The following is a 17,797-nucleotide window of genomic DNA, read 5'->3' as shown; positions in this document are numbered from 1 at the left end:
AAAATTTAAAAATAATAATTTACTAAATTACCTAGAAAAAAAAAAATACTAATACTAATAATTGAAGTATAGACAATTTGGTCATGGATGCCGAAAATTTCATAAATTTATCTCATATATATATATATATATATATATATATATATATATATATATATATATATATATATATATATATATATATATATATATATATATATATATATATATATATATATATATATATATATATATATACCTTTGTAGATAGTATATCTAGTATAATAAACCTCTCAAAGAGTGTATTGATTGATGCATGTGCAGTTGTTGGAAATCGATTGTTGGACATTGCGAACACCTCCCTTACGAGTGGAATTTTTCCGGGGGCATGGAAGACATCAATGGTGATCCCTGTACAGAAGGTTCCGAACACCGAGCTATGTCAAGAGTTTAGACCAATTAATACCGTTCCAGTTTATGAGGAGGTTCTTGAGGTTGTGGTGAAACAGCAGCTGCAAAGCTATTGTGACGTAAACAATATTTTCGTGCCTAACCTGTCGGGCTTTCGCACCAAACATTCAGGTGTTGTTACTGTCTGTGATGATTTCTCGAGGGCCTTGGAGGATGGTAAATTTGTGTTGGCTGTATTTTTGGACTTTAAGCGTGCTTTCGAAACAATAAGTAGAACTAGACTGTTAAGAAAACTGTACAAAATGGGTATTAAGGGAATAGCGTATAAATGGCTTCGTTCGTATTTAACAGGTAGGGTACAAAAAACGAAATATAAAAATTGCATAACTGTAGAACATGGTGTTCCTCAGGGGACAGTTTTGGGACCATTGTTGTTTTTTATGTATATAAACGATGTTGTAAATATTTTAGATGATACTAAAGCGATATTATTTGCTGATGACACTATGATTTTTATTGTGCAAATGCAAAGAAAAACGAATGCCGATCTGAAGAAAGCTTTTGAATGGCTGTGCAATAATAACCTTTCTATAAACACGGACAAGTCCAAATTTTGTATTTTTGGTTATATTAACAACAAAAAATTAATTCATGAAAACCAAACTAAATATCTGCGTGTTATATTTGACTCAAATTTGACGTTTCATACACATGCCGATTTCATAATGAATAAATTTTATTGTATAACAGCCTAGTTGCTCCCCATTTGGAATTTTGTTAAATTTACCTAATTATCAATAAGAGCAATCGCAGACTGTTCAAAATAGGGCCATGAGAAATATACTAAAGTGTAACAGATATACGCCAATTCAAAGCATGTTGAGTGTTCTTAATTTCTTGTCTGTAAAACAAAAAGTAATGTTTTATGTTTGTGAAAAAGTTACCTATTTCAAAGACATTCATTCTTACAATACAAGGAATTGTGGTAATTTTATGTTAAGACAATATTATTCTAGTCAAGTACAAAACTCTATATTACATAAAGGCCTTAACCATTTTAACAATTTACCGCATGATATTAAAAACTGTGATACACTTAATGCATTTAAAAGACTTTTAAGACGCCGTGTATTGTCAAAATTCTGATTTCTGTGTGTTTGGCTTTTGGTTTCCGTTTATCTGGAATTTTATATTTTATATTTAGAATTTGTATTTTGTATTTTTTATTTAGCATAATGCTAAATAAAGATTATATTATTATTGGGTCTCCATACAAAGCTACGTATTAATCCACTCTATATAACGAAGTTCTCACTCAAGTTCAAACAGATATAGAAAAAAAGGAAGGTTGTTCTTAATTTATTAACAGACAATTTTATTAAAAATTATTAGTAGGTATTTTTTTTTTCTAAATAAGAGTAGTTCATAATTGGTTTTTATTTTTAGGGTATTATGTTATGTCATTATACTTGTAGCAGTAAAAATAACAGCGTTATATATAATATTTATTTTCTGAAAGACACTAGTGGGTAGTTCGTAAAAAGTAGATAATTTGTTTTAGATAGATATTTTATTAGTCACAAAAAAAACTACTCGATTTAACCAGTGCATACTGTTTGTTCGCAGACAGTCAGTGGCGTGCCACGTTTGCATTCAATTATGAGCAGAAATGATTTCATAATTTTTTTTTAAGCGATCGGATTGAAAAGACTAGAGATTGTATGAATAGTTTTTATTCTTAGAGAAATCAGTGGCGTACCATCAATGAAACAAAGCGATAATTACATTTACATCAGTTCGTTGTTTTAATGGGATATATTGTTTGTATAATCCTGTATTATCTAGGCGAGACACCGATCAATCTGTGTACCGACTAAAGCGTCAAGATTTGAAGAATTTCCTTCACACGGGAAAATACGGCCCAGCCGATGGATGCGGGTCCTTCCCAGATGAAGACCTGAAGTGGGCGCAACAAAACACGGCTCGAGAGTTATTAGTGGCGGTGGTTAAACTTCCCATCGTATACTTCGAGTGTTCGGGTATTGTTTGTGGCAAATACAGGAAGCGCCGACAGTCGACATGGAAGATACACCATTCGGAAGCGGGAATTTCAAAAGAAAACGGATCAGAAAGCGAGAAAAGTCGGTTAAGTCGATAAATTTGGAAAACTTGCTAATTTGAGCGGTATCTTAAGTGATTTTGAAATTTTGGATGTTTAGATTTTATTTTTTTTTAAATATTCATTTTTTTTGTAATTTTAAAAATTTGAAAATTATAACTAAATATGATCACTTTCAAAATTTTTTAAAAAATTTAAAAGTATTCTCACTTGACTTGATAACTTGATAATTTTGAAAGTTGATTTTAAAATTTTAAACGTGTTTTAATTTGTAAATTATTATAAGTGTTCCAATGAAATCTAAAAACTCTAATGAAAGCTAGAAACCTCGGTTCAAAAATTCAAAAATTTGTATTTTGCTGCAACATCAAAAATCAGCAAATTTTAAAAGATACTAAATCATTTTAAATATTTGAAAATTTTAAATAGATATGATCAATTTGAAATTTTTTTAAAAATTCAAAGGTATTCTCACTTATTTTAAACCCCCTTTTCTTCAGAAAAGAAAATAAGCAAGGAAACTGATTGATTTTGAAATTTTAGACGTGCTTTAATTCATCTAATTTAATTACGATTATGAAATATTGGAAGAGCGCTAATGTAATTTAAAAAAAATTGTAATTCAACAATTTGCAACGAAACAAAAAATAAACCAATGTGTTTACGATTTGAAAATTTTAAATAAATATGACAATTTTAAAAAAATTAAAAAAAGTATTTTACTTCGTTCCGTTTTTTAATTATAAAATTTTATGATTATTCTCACTTATTTGCGTATTCCCCTATCAATCAAATATTCTAATTCATTTCGATATTTAAATAGTGTTGTAATTCATTAAGTTTCTTAATGTTAAGATTTTAAAACTACTCTCACTTGCAAACAAATTTAAAATTTTAAAGATGTTTTAATTTAAATTTTGAAAATTCTTTTAATTTAATTAATTTCTTTATTTTTAAATACGAAAAGTTTATAATTTTTGCATTCAAATTGTAATTCGTTTTAAAATTTTAAAATATTAAAAAATTCTAATGACAATTTAAATATTATAGAATATGATATGATTTAAATTTTAATTCATTTTAAATATTTAATCTAATAAATGTGTTATAATTAATTTAATTTCTTTAAAATATTATAAGATTATAATTCAATTTACGATTCGCTTTACAATTTTAAAATATTAGGATTGTTCTAATTCAATTAATTCCTTAAAAATAAAATATTACAAAATTCTAATTACTTTTAAACTATATTTTAATTGATTTTTAAAGTTTTTACCGCGTTTTAGTTTATTTTGTTTTTCAATTTTAAGCTATTAAATGTTTCTAACTCTTTTTTTTTACTCTAATCCATTTATTTTTTTTTATTTTAAAGTATTGACAGATTATAATTCAAATTACAATAATTTGTTTCATTTATAATTTCTTTTTTCAATTTTAAGATATTACTAGTGTTCTAATTGTCTTGAAAATTTTAATTCAATTAATTAAATTAATTTCTTAGTTTTTAGAATATTAAAAGTTTCTAATGACATTTTAAATATTATTTAATAAAATATGATTTAAATTCTAATTCATTTTAAAAGTTTTAAATAATAAAAGTGTTATAAATAATCGAATTTCTTAATTTTAAAATATCATAAGATTATTAATTTTTCAAAGAAACTTCAACAGGTACTGTAATACTTTTTACAAAACTTCTGGATTCCTCCTGCGTCGGTTTTTGCTGAGTCAAAATTGTTTAGTTTCAGTCAAGCTCTGAAGAAGCCAACAGGACGATTGGCGAAACGTCTGCAATTTCGACTCAGCAAAAACCGACGCAGGAGGAAGCCAGAAGTTTTGTAAAAAGTATCATAAGATTATCATTCAATTTACGATTCATTTCACAATTTTAAAATATTGTTTTAATTCAGTTAATTTCTTAAAAATAAAATATTAAACATTTCTAATTACATTTAAAATATATTTCGACTTATTTTAAAATTTTAACTGCGTTTTAACTTATTTAGTTTTTCAACTTTAAGCTGTTAAATGTTTTTAATTCATTTTTTTTCACTCTACTTAATTTAGATTTTTTTATTTTGAAGTATTAAAAGTCTCCTATTCATTTTTCAACTTTCGTAATTTTACAATATTAAAAGCGTTATAGTTCTATTAATTTATTTTTAATTTATTATTATTAATTTATAAGTATAAGTATAAGTATTCTTTATTTCAAAGCATTAAAAGTTTATAATTCAATTTACAATATTATGTACGCGACCAATAAATCAGCTAAAACGATTTGATAAACGTCCGACTTGAGCGCCTTTTATGATACGGCCTCCAGAACAGAACTTTTTCTCCCCACCAAAACGGCTTCTGGGGTTCTACCCGACCTAAACCTAACCGAGATCACCGGTAACAAATCTCGGGCTCCATCGAGCAGTACATAGGCCAAAACGCAGCCACCCTCACCCCCCTTCGGCGCAACACTTCCGAATAGACCCCCAGTCTGGCGAACACTTCCGGTTCGTCGAACACTTCCGGATCCGTCCACAACCTTTCGGCTACGGCAGCGGCCCGAGGCCAAAGTCTCGTGTCCAAATCGTCCACGCTCACCTGCTCGGACCATAGACACGCTTCACCTCCTAGCACTCCCGAGCTGTTGCTCAACTCACTCCACGGACGGTACTCGTAGGCCTTCTGCCAAGGGGTGTACGGATCGCACACTCCCTCCTCTTGGTTCATCTTCCAAGCGCCGAAGCCACAGTCCAAATACCACTTGCCCACTGTGGAGAAGATCACTTTGACGCCTGCGTCGAGCAGGTTACGATACCGTCCGAACCAATACTGCACGACCACGTTTTCCTTGAAAGGAAGACGCTCCGCGTGGTTGTCCGTCAATGGACTCGACCATAGCACCACGTGGCGGGGCATGACGCCCCCGTTGGCAGCTAGGAGCCTCTCCATCATCAGGCCGGTGAAGTTGAGCCAGAACGAGTGGAGGTCGCCGAATGGTTTGCTCGCGCGCGTCTTACTCCAGCATTCGAGGTTCACCTCGTCCCCGCCAACGTGGAAAACCTCCGCGTCGCTTCCCAGCGCGAGGAGATCCTCGTAGATACCCTGCAGCACCGCCAAGGTCTCTGGGTTGTCGGGGTCGAGGAGGGCGTCGAAGAAATCCGACTCCTCGCACGTGAGGAGCTCCCTGGGCCAGCCCCTGTTGACGTGGCTGGGCGCGTCCACCTCCAAGATAACCTTGACGCCCCTCACGCGAGCGTATTCGACGAGGGTCCGGACCTGGTGCGCGGAGTATGTCATCTTAGCGGAATACGCGCCTTCTTCTGCGAATTCGGGGTAACTGGGGAGGATCACGGGGAAGCTTGTCGCGTCCGTCAGGTGCAAGTGGAGCGCGTTGAGTTTCGCGTAGGACATGGCGTCCACGACCCTCGCCAGGTCGGCCACGGGGAAAAAGTTCCTCGCGGTGTCCACCATGACTCCCCGGTGAGGGAAACTGGGTGCGTCTTTGACGTGGACGTCGTGGAGTATGCGCGAATGGTTGAGATGAGGGTCGAACCACACGAGCTGACTGAGCGTCTCCAAGCCGTGTCTCGCGCCGAAGACGCTCTCGGCGTAGACGTTCACCAAGACGTGGTCTTCCAGACGTTGCACGTAAAGCTCGTAGCTCTCGTCGGTAGAGAGCGCGAGCTTCCTCTCGCCGGAACGCACGTGGAGGTTCAGCCGAATGAAGACGACGTCGTCGTCGACGAGGCGGACGTCGCCTTCGGGGAACGACCCGACGAAGAGGTTCGCCATCGCCTCCAGGTCGCCGCGGGTGGCATTGGGGCCGAAAGTTTTGAGCAGAACGTGACGTTTGCGAAACTGAGACGAGTCCTTGTAGGCCACGAGGAGGCTCTTCGGTTTGGGCCATACGGGGGGTGATTCGGGACAAGTCATCCTGCAAGTCTCCAGGGAGGTTCCGAAGGAGGCGCGCAGGCACTTGCCGGCCCGGCACGTGAAAGCTCGCGAGCTGCAAGGAAACTCTTGCTTATCGCCTGAAGCCGATTTGAAAAATATACAGGGAGTTTTCTAATTGGTAAATGGTAAGCTGTACGCTGGCCTTTTTTTGCTTTACTTCGAGATATAATTCATTATTAAGGAAGACTCTTCTATCTCTAGTTCTATAGCCTTGCAAACGTGATTCTTGACAAAGCTTTAAATCTTCATTTAACTTCTACCCAGAATCACAGGTATATATATATATATATATATATATATATATATATATATATATATATATATATATATATATATATATATATATATATATATATATATATATATATATATATATATATATATATATATATATATATATATATATATATATATATATATATATATATATATATATATATATATATATATATATATATATATATATATATATATATATATATATATATATATATATATATATATATATATATATATACCATTTGTTTTTAATTCGATATTATAAAATTTTAATACCACTCCTTATAGCTAACACATTTATGTTACAAATTTGACACCCCTATCGCTTCTTTGGAAGCTTGGTGCTCAGGTAAATAGCAAAATTACCTTATTTCATTAAGACTGGCGGACGTGGCACATGCAAGGTCGAATTGGGCGACCAAAGTCGCGACGAACGCCGGTATCAGTAACATGCTCGACGACAGCGATTCGCGTAATTCCATGCGGCCTGAACATAAAATATTGTTTCAAGTCGTAGTACAACGAAACTGTAACAGCGTATGGTCTGTCCATAGATATAAGAAAGTGACCATGGGTGGTCATTAACATACAATGCAACAAGATTATTATCTAAAGTTTCGGAATTTAAATTCAGGTAAAATTGTGATCCGTGATGGAAAATAATTTTATACCTACCTGTTTAATATTCTTTGCTTTGGTATAATGCTTAGTTTAAGTTTATTAGTAATCATTCTTATTTCGTGTGTAATACAGTGTCTGTTGAATCGTGTGCGAATTATGCAAAATATGTGCGAGTCTAGTGTATCTCAGGAGATGTTCCCGCCCAAATGTAGAAAACACTATTCTATTGAGACTAAGGAAGTTATAAACAATGTTTATTTGACTCTCATTGAACGTGGTGCCAGCTAGCAAGCATCTTTAGAAAAAACGGCAACGTTGACGACAATTCCAACATCAACTGTATGGAAAATTGTGAATAATTCCATTTCAGCGAGGAAAAAAAGAAGCGATGCTGACATTTTCTCGAGTGTAGATGAAAGTGATCGAGATATGATACTGCGTAAAATTTACCAGTTATACGAGGAACAAAGCGTGCCTACATTAGATATCTTAATTAGGAGGTTTGAAAAAGATGAAACCGGTGTTAAATGTGCCAGAACTACCTTATGGTATTCAACACATGGGTTTCAGATTTAAAAAAAATGACAAAAGGCAAGTTTTAATGGAACCGTTTAGAATTCGCAAATGGCGACTGGAATATCTAGAAAAAATTTGGATTTACAGAGGACAACAAAGGCCAATTATTTAATTGAATGAAACCTGGTTCGACACTTATGATACCCCGGAAAAAAGTTGGGTTGACTCAAATGATAAGTGTAAAACAAACGCGCCATCAAAAAGAGGCAAGAGAATAACTATTTTGCATGCTGGCTCTAAAGATGGTTGGTTTCCAAATGGACTTTCTCTGCCTGCGAAAAATATTAATAATAAAAATTATTTGTAATTTTATTTTAGATTTAAATATAAATACTTACATAAATAAATAAATATTGTTTAGTATCTTTCCTAACAGAACCCCAAATAATTAAATTCTTAGCAAAGTACGGACCTGTTCGGCCATATTTCATTCTTACAGCTTGCCCGGGTCTTTCCTTAATTCGTATCAGTTAGTCACTTTCTTATATCTATGAACATACTTTACCTCTAAAATCTACGGGACATACTGTATATCGATCGTACGGCTACGAAGTCTACTGCTTGCTTCAGCGAACCGACAGTTCCGCATTTACGCTAAGCTCGACAAAAGCAAAAACATAGTGAAATAACGCAGTGGGTCGCTACTATCTAACTATACTGATAACGTTTATGAGTAGCAATCGGCTTTGATAAAGCCCTCGCCATGACACCTATACACGTTTATCTCGCGACGATTGAAATGCCGAGGAAACACGTCAGTTTCATGTATTACATGAGATAAAAAAAAGTTCTCTCTCAGAATGTGGGTTCTTCAATTACTTCTTGTTCTTCTTTTGTTTGTTGCCTCACATGGTCTATGAACCTCCCAGATTACGTGGCATATCTGTACATCTACCTTTTATCTGTCATCTATCCACTATTATTTCTTTAATACGGTCTATCCATCGCCTTGCTGGACTTCCTCTTCTATGGAACTGAGGTGGAAAATGTGGTTTAAAAATAGCTTTCAGAATTAACAACACGATAGGAAAATTTTGATAAAACAATAAAATGAAATATCCAAAATCTCAAAAATCAGGTGTCTACAGGTTGAAATGCTGATCTTGACCTAAAATTTATATTGGGCAAACAGGTAGATTCTTCAAGAAACGCATTAACGAACATAAAAGAGCGTTTAAAAACAATAGTCTAGATTCTAATTTTGCTACACACTTAGACACAGAAAAACACATTTTTGACGACAATTTTGATATTTTACGTACAGTCACCAAAAGCCGAAAATTAAATTTATTGGAAGCCATGGAGATCAACAAAATGAGACATTCAAATGTATTGCTTAACGATCAGTTAGATTTAAATACCTCTCCAACATTAATTAACATTTTATTGACATTTTTCGGTATTTATAGTAGCAGGTATTACTAAATATTACATGTGATAAAGAGACGGTGTTGTCGAAACAATTCTCATGTGAAAATATATAACTTTGTGAAAATCTGAACTTTTAGTTGTTATTTACTTCCTCCTCTTCTTATACTACAGTTTGTCTGCTCACGATCTATCACTGACCTTGGCCATCTTCCACCATACTTTTCCTGTCCCTCTTCTTATAAATAAATAAATACATGTATAAATAAATAAATATAAACAAAAATATAATTGAAACCCAAAAATTCCGACCCAGACATAAAAATCTTCTCTATCATCGTGTAAACAAACCCCATTCGTAAATTATCTTTATTGATGATAAATCGCACCATAAAATATAAAAAATTGAGACCTGTGTGTGTTTATTTTGACAAGTTTAAATGTATTGTTTATACGGATTATTTTTTAAAATTTTTATCAAAGCCAGAACATATACACCACGAGGATATAAGAAGAAGAACATGAATGTTGGCCGGAGGTAGTGATGGAATGGGCTCGCAAAGAAAAGAAGAGAAGAACAAGGAAACCGGAAAGAACAAACAAATAAGAAGACGATAGGAATATAAGCCGACCAACAGAAGAAGATGAGATTAGAGAAACCATGATAGATAGAAATACGAAGACCAATAAGAAGAGTATTCACGTGAGGTCATGTAAGAAGGTTCACCCCTGGAGATGGTCAAAAATGGTAAGAAGCAATAGTACAAGAAGAAGAGGAAATCCAGCAAGGAAACGGATAGACTGGGTTAAAGAAATGATCATCATAGATGACAGTAGGTTTACAGATAGACCACGTAAGGAGATAGAGATGGAATATGAGCTGCCAAACAGAAGAAGAAGAAGAGGTAGAGCCGGGATATGAGAAGCCATGATATATAAATTATCGATAAATACACATAATGAGGAGGAAATAAGAAAACCGACAGGAAGAGTATGAGTAAGGATTATCAACTCCGTAAGATGTCAAACTTAACTTCGAGAGCTGCATTGTTTGTCTGTGCGTGTTTACTTATACATAACTTATATATAACTATCTTGACGAGTTTAAATATATTGTTGTCTCTGGACAATAATTTTTTGTATAATTTTTATCGAAACAAGGACAAACAAGGTTATATAAAAAGGAGAATCAAACGGGAAAGATTGCCGAAGATGGTGATGAAATATGAACCGACAAATAATAGTTAAAGAAGAAGAAAAAGTTCAACAAGCAAATCGATAGATGATAATGGAATACGAGCCAGCAAACAGAAGGAAAAGAGATAGACCAACAAGAACAAGAAACCACGACGGACAAATTAGAAACACATACACATAATGAGTAGGAAATAAGAAGAGGGAGAGCGAAAGTATAAAGCAAGATGGCAAAAGTTAATGATAGATCGTGAGCAGACAAAAGGTAGTATAAGAAGAAGAGGAAGTCCAGCAAGGAGATGGATAGACCAGATGATCGAAATAATAGTAAATAGATGACAGATAATAGGTGGATTTACAGAAGGGCCAAGTAACCTGGAAGGTTCATAGAGGCAACAAACCAAACCAGAAAATGAGGGGGCACATTCTGAGAAATAACTTACGTTTATTACGTAAGTAATAAAAATATAATTATAAACTGACAGTCTGGTAAGTTTTTGACACATTTGCTTTTTTGTTTTTAATAGATGAGTCATAGCCAACTGTCTCCACATTAAAACATAATATTTATCATATTAATAAGGCGTTATTATTAAAAAAATATACATTTTCGTACTGTTTTTTCGAAATTAAGTAAAGAGTCTCTTGTATAGTAATAACCGCTTGGGTGTATTTTTCAAAATAAAGTAAAAAGTGTAATTTTCACAGCAAATTTATTTTAACGTTAAAAATAATATATAGGGCGTTACATTAAAAAAAATGTGTTTGCTTCGAAACCAAAAAAAGGCGGGAGCCAGTAAAAAACAGTCTACGTCCCTGGATTGCGTTATTAAACATCCAACTTTTATTTCGTTTAATTATAATTTAATATAACTATGTAAGTATGTCACGTTTATAATTCGTGAAGATGCAATAAATAAAAATCGCTTCGTAAGTGAACTGCCCCCCGCCCCTAATTGACGCAAAATCGGGGCACCCTACGACCCGCAAATTTGTAACAATTACCCCTTCGAAACGAGGGGCCCTCGAGGGCAGGCGAGGATTAATAAAAAAAACTAGGGGGCTAAGTGGGACGTTTAGTTTGGGATTATCTCCTGTGAATTGGGAGACAGCACGGTTTGACGTGGGGCGCATGGGGGGGGGGGGGCAGGGGTTCGATGACTTACGACCACATTTACGTACAGCGCGGTCATAACTGAAGTGTTTCGACGGAAAAACTTATTTCTTAATTAATTTTAATTAATTAAAATTGAAATGTTGGCCCAACGCAGTGGCGTGCTTAGATTTTCTTATTTTAGGCTGCAATCTTAGTCTACGGTTTGATATTTTTCAAAAGGAAAAAAAATGTTTATTTTATTTATATTTTATTTGAACTTTTTCTAGTAGTAGGTTCGGGATTTTTGGCCAATATAATTTAAAACTGGCCCTTCAATTTCTGGAGTTCTTGTACATGTGAAAATGTTCGCCTGTATTATTTATTTCCCATATCGGTAAATATTATAACATATTCTTATTAGAAAATAAACAAATGAATCAATATTATTTCATTTAATCATTCTCTCTCTCTCTTCTCTCTTTGGCACTACAACTCTGGGTGAGTCTTGGCCGCATACACTATTGCCCTCCAGCTCTGTCTATCCTGAGCTTCCAATTCCCAAAGGGTTATACCCATTTTCCTCGCGTCCTCCGTAACTGCGTCTTTCCACCTCCTTCTAGGTCGGCCAACAGATCGTTTTCCTTCTGGCCTTTCACAGTATATGATATTTAAGAGTCTCTGATCATTGCTCCTAACAACATGCCCTGCCCATCTCAGTCGACCAGATTTAATACATCTTACTACGTTTTCCACCCCATATAGTTGTTCAAGTTCATTATTATTTCGACGTCTCCATTCTCCTGTTACAATATCCCTGGTTGGTCCAAAAATCGCTCGTAGTATTTTTCTTTCGAAGACCAGAAGCTTGTCGGTTTCCCTTTTGTTTAGGACCCACGTTTCGCTACCGTATGATAAAACAGGGCGTATTATGGTCTTATATATTTTTATCTTAGTTCCTCTTGTAAGTATTTTGGATCTAAGGAATCCTGATAGCGCATAGAAAGCCCTATTTGCCGATGCAATACGTGCGGCTACCTCTTTTTCGTTCCTGTTGTCATCTGTTATTGTCGCTCCTAGGTATTTGAACTCTTTTACGACTTCAAAATTGTAGTTATCTATTGTAATATTTTGCCGTATTCTTTGCCTGGGGTTCTTAGACGTTATCATATATTTAGTTTTAGCTTCGTTGATCCTTAATCCCATTCTTTGAGCATGATTTTCAAAAGAGGAGAATATTTCTCTAACATCTATAGTATTATGTGCCACAGCATCTATGTCATCGGCAAAGGCTAACATAAGTTTCGTACCATCCGTTGCGAAACCCGGTGTTATTTGGGGAGAGATTTTCTTCATGGCCCAGTCCAGAGCCAGGTTAAAAAGCAAAGGGGATAGAGGGTCTCCCTGTCGCAGGCCTGTATGTATTTCAAATATTTCTGACGTAGTCTCACCAATTCGTACTTTTGCTTTGGAGCCCCCTACGCACATTCTAGTTAAACTTATTAATTTTAATGGGATTCCCAATTCCCTCATTGCATACCATAGCTGATCCCGGTTGACTGAGTCGTAGGCCTGCTGGAAATCCAAGAATATTTGGTGTATGTCTTTATTGAATTCCCAGCATTTCTCCATAATCTGGCGGACTATAAAGATTTGATCCGTCGTAGACCTCCCCGGTCGGAATCCACATTGGTAATCTCCTAATATTTCCTCGGCATATGGTGTTAGTTTCTGCACAAGGATCAATGTCACTATCTTATAGGTGGAATTTACCAATGATATTCCTCTATGGTTACGACAGTCCGCTTTCTTTCCCTTTTTATGGATTGGTATTATTACGCTACTGTTCCACTCATCTGGCATCTTTTCGTGTTTCCATATAGTTGATATGATCTGGTGTATCATTTGGTGTAGTTCATTTCCTCCGTTCTTTACGAGTTCTGCATTAATTTCGTCTTCCCCTGGGGATTTGTAGTTCTTTAATTTGTTGATAGCCTTCTTAACGTCATCTAGTGTAGGCGGTTCCAATTCCAATTCTGCAGTATAGAAGTGCGTGTCTTTGTCACTTCCATCTACTTGTCTATTAAGCAGTTCAGAGAAATATTGCCCCCATCTTTGAATTATATCATCCTCCGACGTCAGTAGTCTTCCGGTGCTATCTTCTACAAAATTTAGTTCTCTTATCGTCTGTCCTGTTTTTCCGATTCTTATTCCTCTATAAAATTCTTTTACTTGGTTGCTCGTGTTGTTTTCCTCTATTCTTCTTACTCTTTCCTCCAAATGTTCCTTTTTCTTCCTTCTCAGTAGTCTTCTGGCTTTGGCACGTGCTATATTAAATATCTCCTTGTTTTCATTCGTGGGGTTCTCCAAAAAAGTCATTCTCTTTCTAGTCTTCTCATCCAATATATTTTTACATTCTTGGTCGTACCATCCATTTTTCTGACTTCCTGTTGTTGTTCCTATAGTTTCACTAGCTGCTTCTCTTACTATCGTCTTTAATTGTTGCCATTCGACTTCAACATTTTCTTCAGTAGTTTCAGTTTGTAGCATTTGCATTTTGTTCCTAATTGCTTCTTTATATTCTTGTACCTTTTGAAGTCTTGTAAATTTGTTTATGTCCCATTTTTTCCTCGTTTCTTTCGTGCTTGATCTTTTGGTGGACAGTTTCTCTTTCAATTTGGATCTTACTAAGAAATGATCTGAGTCACTATCTGCCCCCCGCATGCTTCTGACATCTTCAATATTACTGGAAAAACGACCATCTATCAGGACGTGGTCAATTTGGTTTTGCGTTACTCCATCGTTGGATACCCATGTTATTTTATGGATGTTCTTTCTTTGGAATTGAGTGCTCCTAACCGACATGTTCATTGCTATTGCGAAGTCTGCCAATCTGTCCCCATTATCGTTTGTTACGTTGTGTAAACTATGTCTTCCCACTACACATCTCAGATGGTCTTCCTTTCCTAGCTGGGCGTTGAGGTCCCCCATTATGATTTTTATGTCGTTCCTGGGAGCTGCTCGATATTCCTGTTCTAACAGCTCGTAGAATTCGTCTTTCTTTTCATCTTCTGCTTCATTCGTCGGGGCATGCACTGAGAACATAGTTACGTTGTGCCACCTTCCTTTCACTCTGAGTATGCATATTCTGTTGTTCACCGGCTTAAATGCTATAATAGCCGTTCGATATTTTTTGTTTACAACAAAACCACATCCGAATTCATGTATATTTTCAGACCCTGACCAAAACACTAAAGAGTTCTGCATTTGTACACTGCCTGTGCCTAGCCATCTAATCTCCTGAATGGCAGTAATGTCCATCCCGTACCTTTCCAATTGATCGATCGCTCTCGTAGCTATTCCTGGTCTAAACCAGCTTAAAACGCTCCATGTGCCTAATAGAATATCCTTATTTCGTAGCCTAGGTCGATTATCCTGGTTATCCGTCCGTCTCCGAGGCAAAAGTGTTTGATTCGCAGCGTATAAAGTTTTTCCATATGTAGGTTGCTGGCCTACAGTACAACCCCCAACCTGGAGGACCAGGTCTCAGAATTTATGACCCCCTGAGACAGGGTATCATCATTCATTCAATCATTCCGTTTTAATTAATTTTAATTTAGTCACGAGCTTCGAGAATAAACTTTGCGTGTGTTAAAATAACTAAAATAAATAAAAAATCTTCCAGGTGCGGCGATAAAAAGACATTTTATTTTATTCATTTTTATGCTCAATTAAATGAAAATGTAATTTCAGTAAAAGTCTCCCTGTTAGTGTTTACTGCTCCGATTCATAAAAAACATAAAATTCCGAAAAAAATATTAAAAGTAACGATCAAAAGGCTTTCTAATAATTTCTCTTGCAATAACAAAATTAGACGAATTAAATTTGAATAAAAAAAAACTAGAGGTCCAGAAAAAATGGCTGAAAGTCCCAAAATTGATCTCGCCGACCTTATGCCCCATCATCTCGGATAATTAATATTTTTAGATTGTAGAATTAGACTTTTTTCACTGCTACTTTCGGTTTAGCGGTTCTCCTCTTCCCAGAAAAACATCGGCAAGGCGATCATTAGTCGACAACAACAGAAAGGGTGGTTTATTTTAATACTTTAACTTTTCTAACGGCGCCCCCGTTTCCTAAAGCTCTTTGCGCGCCCTTTGCCGCCAGCGACCAAAATACCCCCGACTACGTCACTAGACAGTAGCGACTAGGCCGAAACTAACTGTCGTAACTAAGAGAAATTTGCAAAAAAACTAATTTTTGTTGTTGTTTATTGTTGCAAAGTATAAACTATTATGGGGTTGGTATTGAGTTTTCATAGCATCACTAAATATGAACAAAAAAAACGTAATTTTACAATTTTGGTCAGTTTATGTTTCAATGTGTGTACTTATTAAAATGTCGATCGATTTCTTTTAAAAATAAACGTTATATTCTCACTTTCTTTTAATCTTGCTTTATTAAAATTAATTTTTTTGCAAATTTCTCTTAGTTTATGGTGATTTTAATGCACATTAACATAGTGCAATTTCACTATAAACTATAACGGTATTTTGTACAATTTTAAGCAATAAGTTCTTGGGATACAAATCAACACCCAAATTATGAAAAAAAGTACGTGCTTTTTTCAAGTTACGAAAATGACCTGCCAAAAAGTTGACAATTATAGTTTTTATTTTTATTATTATTAATATAGAAGCTAGATTTTTGCTTAAGATCATGTTGCAGAACCAATGGTCCTGACTATAGATAGAAGGCGTAAATCTGGTTTGTGAATCTTACGGAGTGGAAAAGAAGCCGCAATAACAGATTTAAGGATGACGTAGTATTTTTTAATTCGACGATATCTTGTCATACATCCATTCACAACAACAGGAAGTTTTTCAAAATGGTATCGTATTTGTTTTTGTATGAATTTGCGAAAGTACTTCGAGCCCCACGTCAATTGTCAATAAATTAAATTGACGTACGTCCAAGCGGCTGTTTTGCGGTCGCGACGCCGCAAGATGGCGGCGTGGAATTAATCGAATCGCCGGCGGCCGCTGAGAACGTTACCCTAGCCGGAGCCGAAACCTGACAGCAAACTACCAGTCTGAAGGGCGCTCGGGTTGGGTTTTAGTGACATCCGCAGATAATGCCCAGCTTAATAATAATACGGTGCCTAAAAGGCAGGTCACTTTGTACCAAACTTCATTATTTTATTTGATCCGTCACCCCTGTAATCCCTACCACGATACGTTTGCATCGTTACGGGCCGGGAAGGGCGGGTAGTGCTCCGTGCGCGTCACTGTAATCGAATGGTGATACGTGATGTCAGAACGCGCAGCTGCGCGTCTCCCATTGGTCGCGTTTTTAAGCCCCGTGTGTGCATATGTCAGGGCCATCGGCAGATCTGCGTCGCGATTGCCGAGTGTTTATTTTGCCTTCGGATTTGGCTCGGAAGGTCTCCTACTGCCTCGTGTTACACGGGATCCCGAAAATAATTCAATAACTTAGAAACGATAACTTATTTTGTTTGGGTAATGTTAGGCACATCAAATAAGGTAGTTTTTCTCGCAGATTTCCAAACAGCCTTTAAAAACGGCTCAATAATTTGCACCTTTGGAATGTACTTTTAGAGATAGTTTAACAAAAAAGAAAAATGTGGGGTTAGTAGACAAGTTTTTTTCCAAGTGACACTATCAATTTTCTGACATATAAGCCTACATCATATTTTTTTAAATGGAACATCCTGTATATTATTTACATTACATTAATGTAACACACTCTATTTTTTAGTAAACTCTTTTTTGATAAATCGACAAAAATAGGAAACTTTCAGATAATTTAAAAGAGTGCCCCGACCGACAAATAAAAATACGTTTATGTTTGACATATTGGTAAACAACTTTGGTGGTTAAATTATTCTCCAAACCATCCGCGAAAGGAGTGATATGCTTCAAGTAGACTTTCTTAAATGAAAAAAATAAGGCAAACCTATTAGGATTCTCTGAAGCACATCTATTTTCCTCTATTACTAGAGTATATGAAGAGACAGGTATTTCGAGGCGATCAATAAACTCAGTTTTGAAAAAATCTAAATAAACTTCATTTAAATTTCGTAAAACTCAAAAACTAAGTGCAGAACAATGTCAAAGGAGGATGCAGTTTTGTTCGGATTTTTTAAATAAACATAATGAGAATAATAATTTTTTGAAAAA

The 17,797-nt window shown here is 35.5% G+C and overlaps 1 protein-coding gene across 1 annotated transcript; it reads right to left on the bottom strand.

Annotated features, from left to right (window-relative positions):
- Window positions 1-4,673: 4,673 nt before the first annotated feature.
- LOC132700747 (probable beta-hexosaminidase fdl) lies at window positions 4,674-8,566 on the bottom strand. Its single transcript, XM_060668266.1, has 3 exons — window positions 8,448-8,566; window positions 7,112-7,232; window positions 4,674-6,518 (listed from the first exon to the last, which is right to left on the bottom strand). The coding sequence occupies exons 2-3, from the start codon at window positions 7,225-7,227 to the stop codon at window positions 4,904-4,906; spliced, it is 1,731 nt and encodes a 576-aa protein (XP_060524249.1). The 5' UTR covers window positions 7,228-7,232; window positions 8,448-8,566; the 3' UTR covers window positions 4,674-4,903.
- Window positions 8,567-17,797: the final 9,231 nt, after the last annotated feature.

This window comes from Cylas formicarius, unplaced genomic scaffold (genome assembly GCF_029955315.1).
Source record: "Cylas formicarius isolate icCylForm1 unplaced genomic scaffold, icCylForm1.1 PGA_scaffold_4__25_contigs__length_36172078, whole genome shotgun sequence".
NCBI lineage: Eukaryota > Metazoa > Arthropoda > Insecta > Coleoptera > Brentidae > Cylas > Cylas formicarius.
This window is presented reverse-complemented; position numbering and strand designations above follow the sequence as displayed.

Coding starts and splice junctions, on each gene's coding strand:
- LOC132700747 (XM_060668266.1), bottom strand. CDS start 7,227: ATGGAATTACGCGAATCGCTGTCGTCGAGCATGTTACTGATACCGGCG. Junction 6,519..7,111: donor GCCAGTCTTAATGAAATAAG/GTAATTTTGCTA, acceptor GTTTCCTTGCAG/CTCGCGAGCTTTCACGTGCC.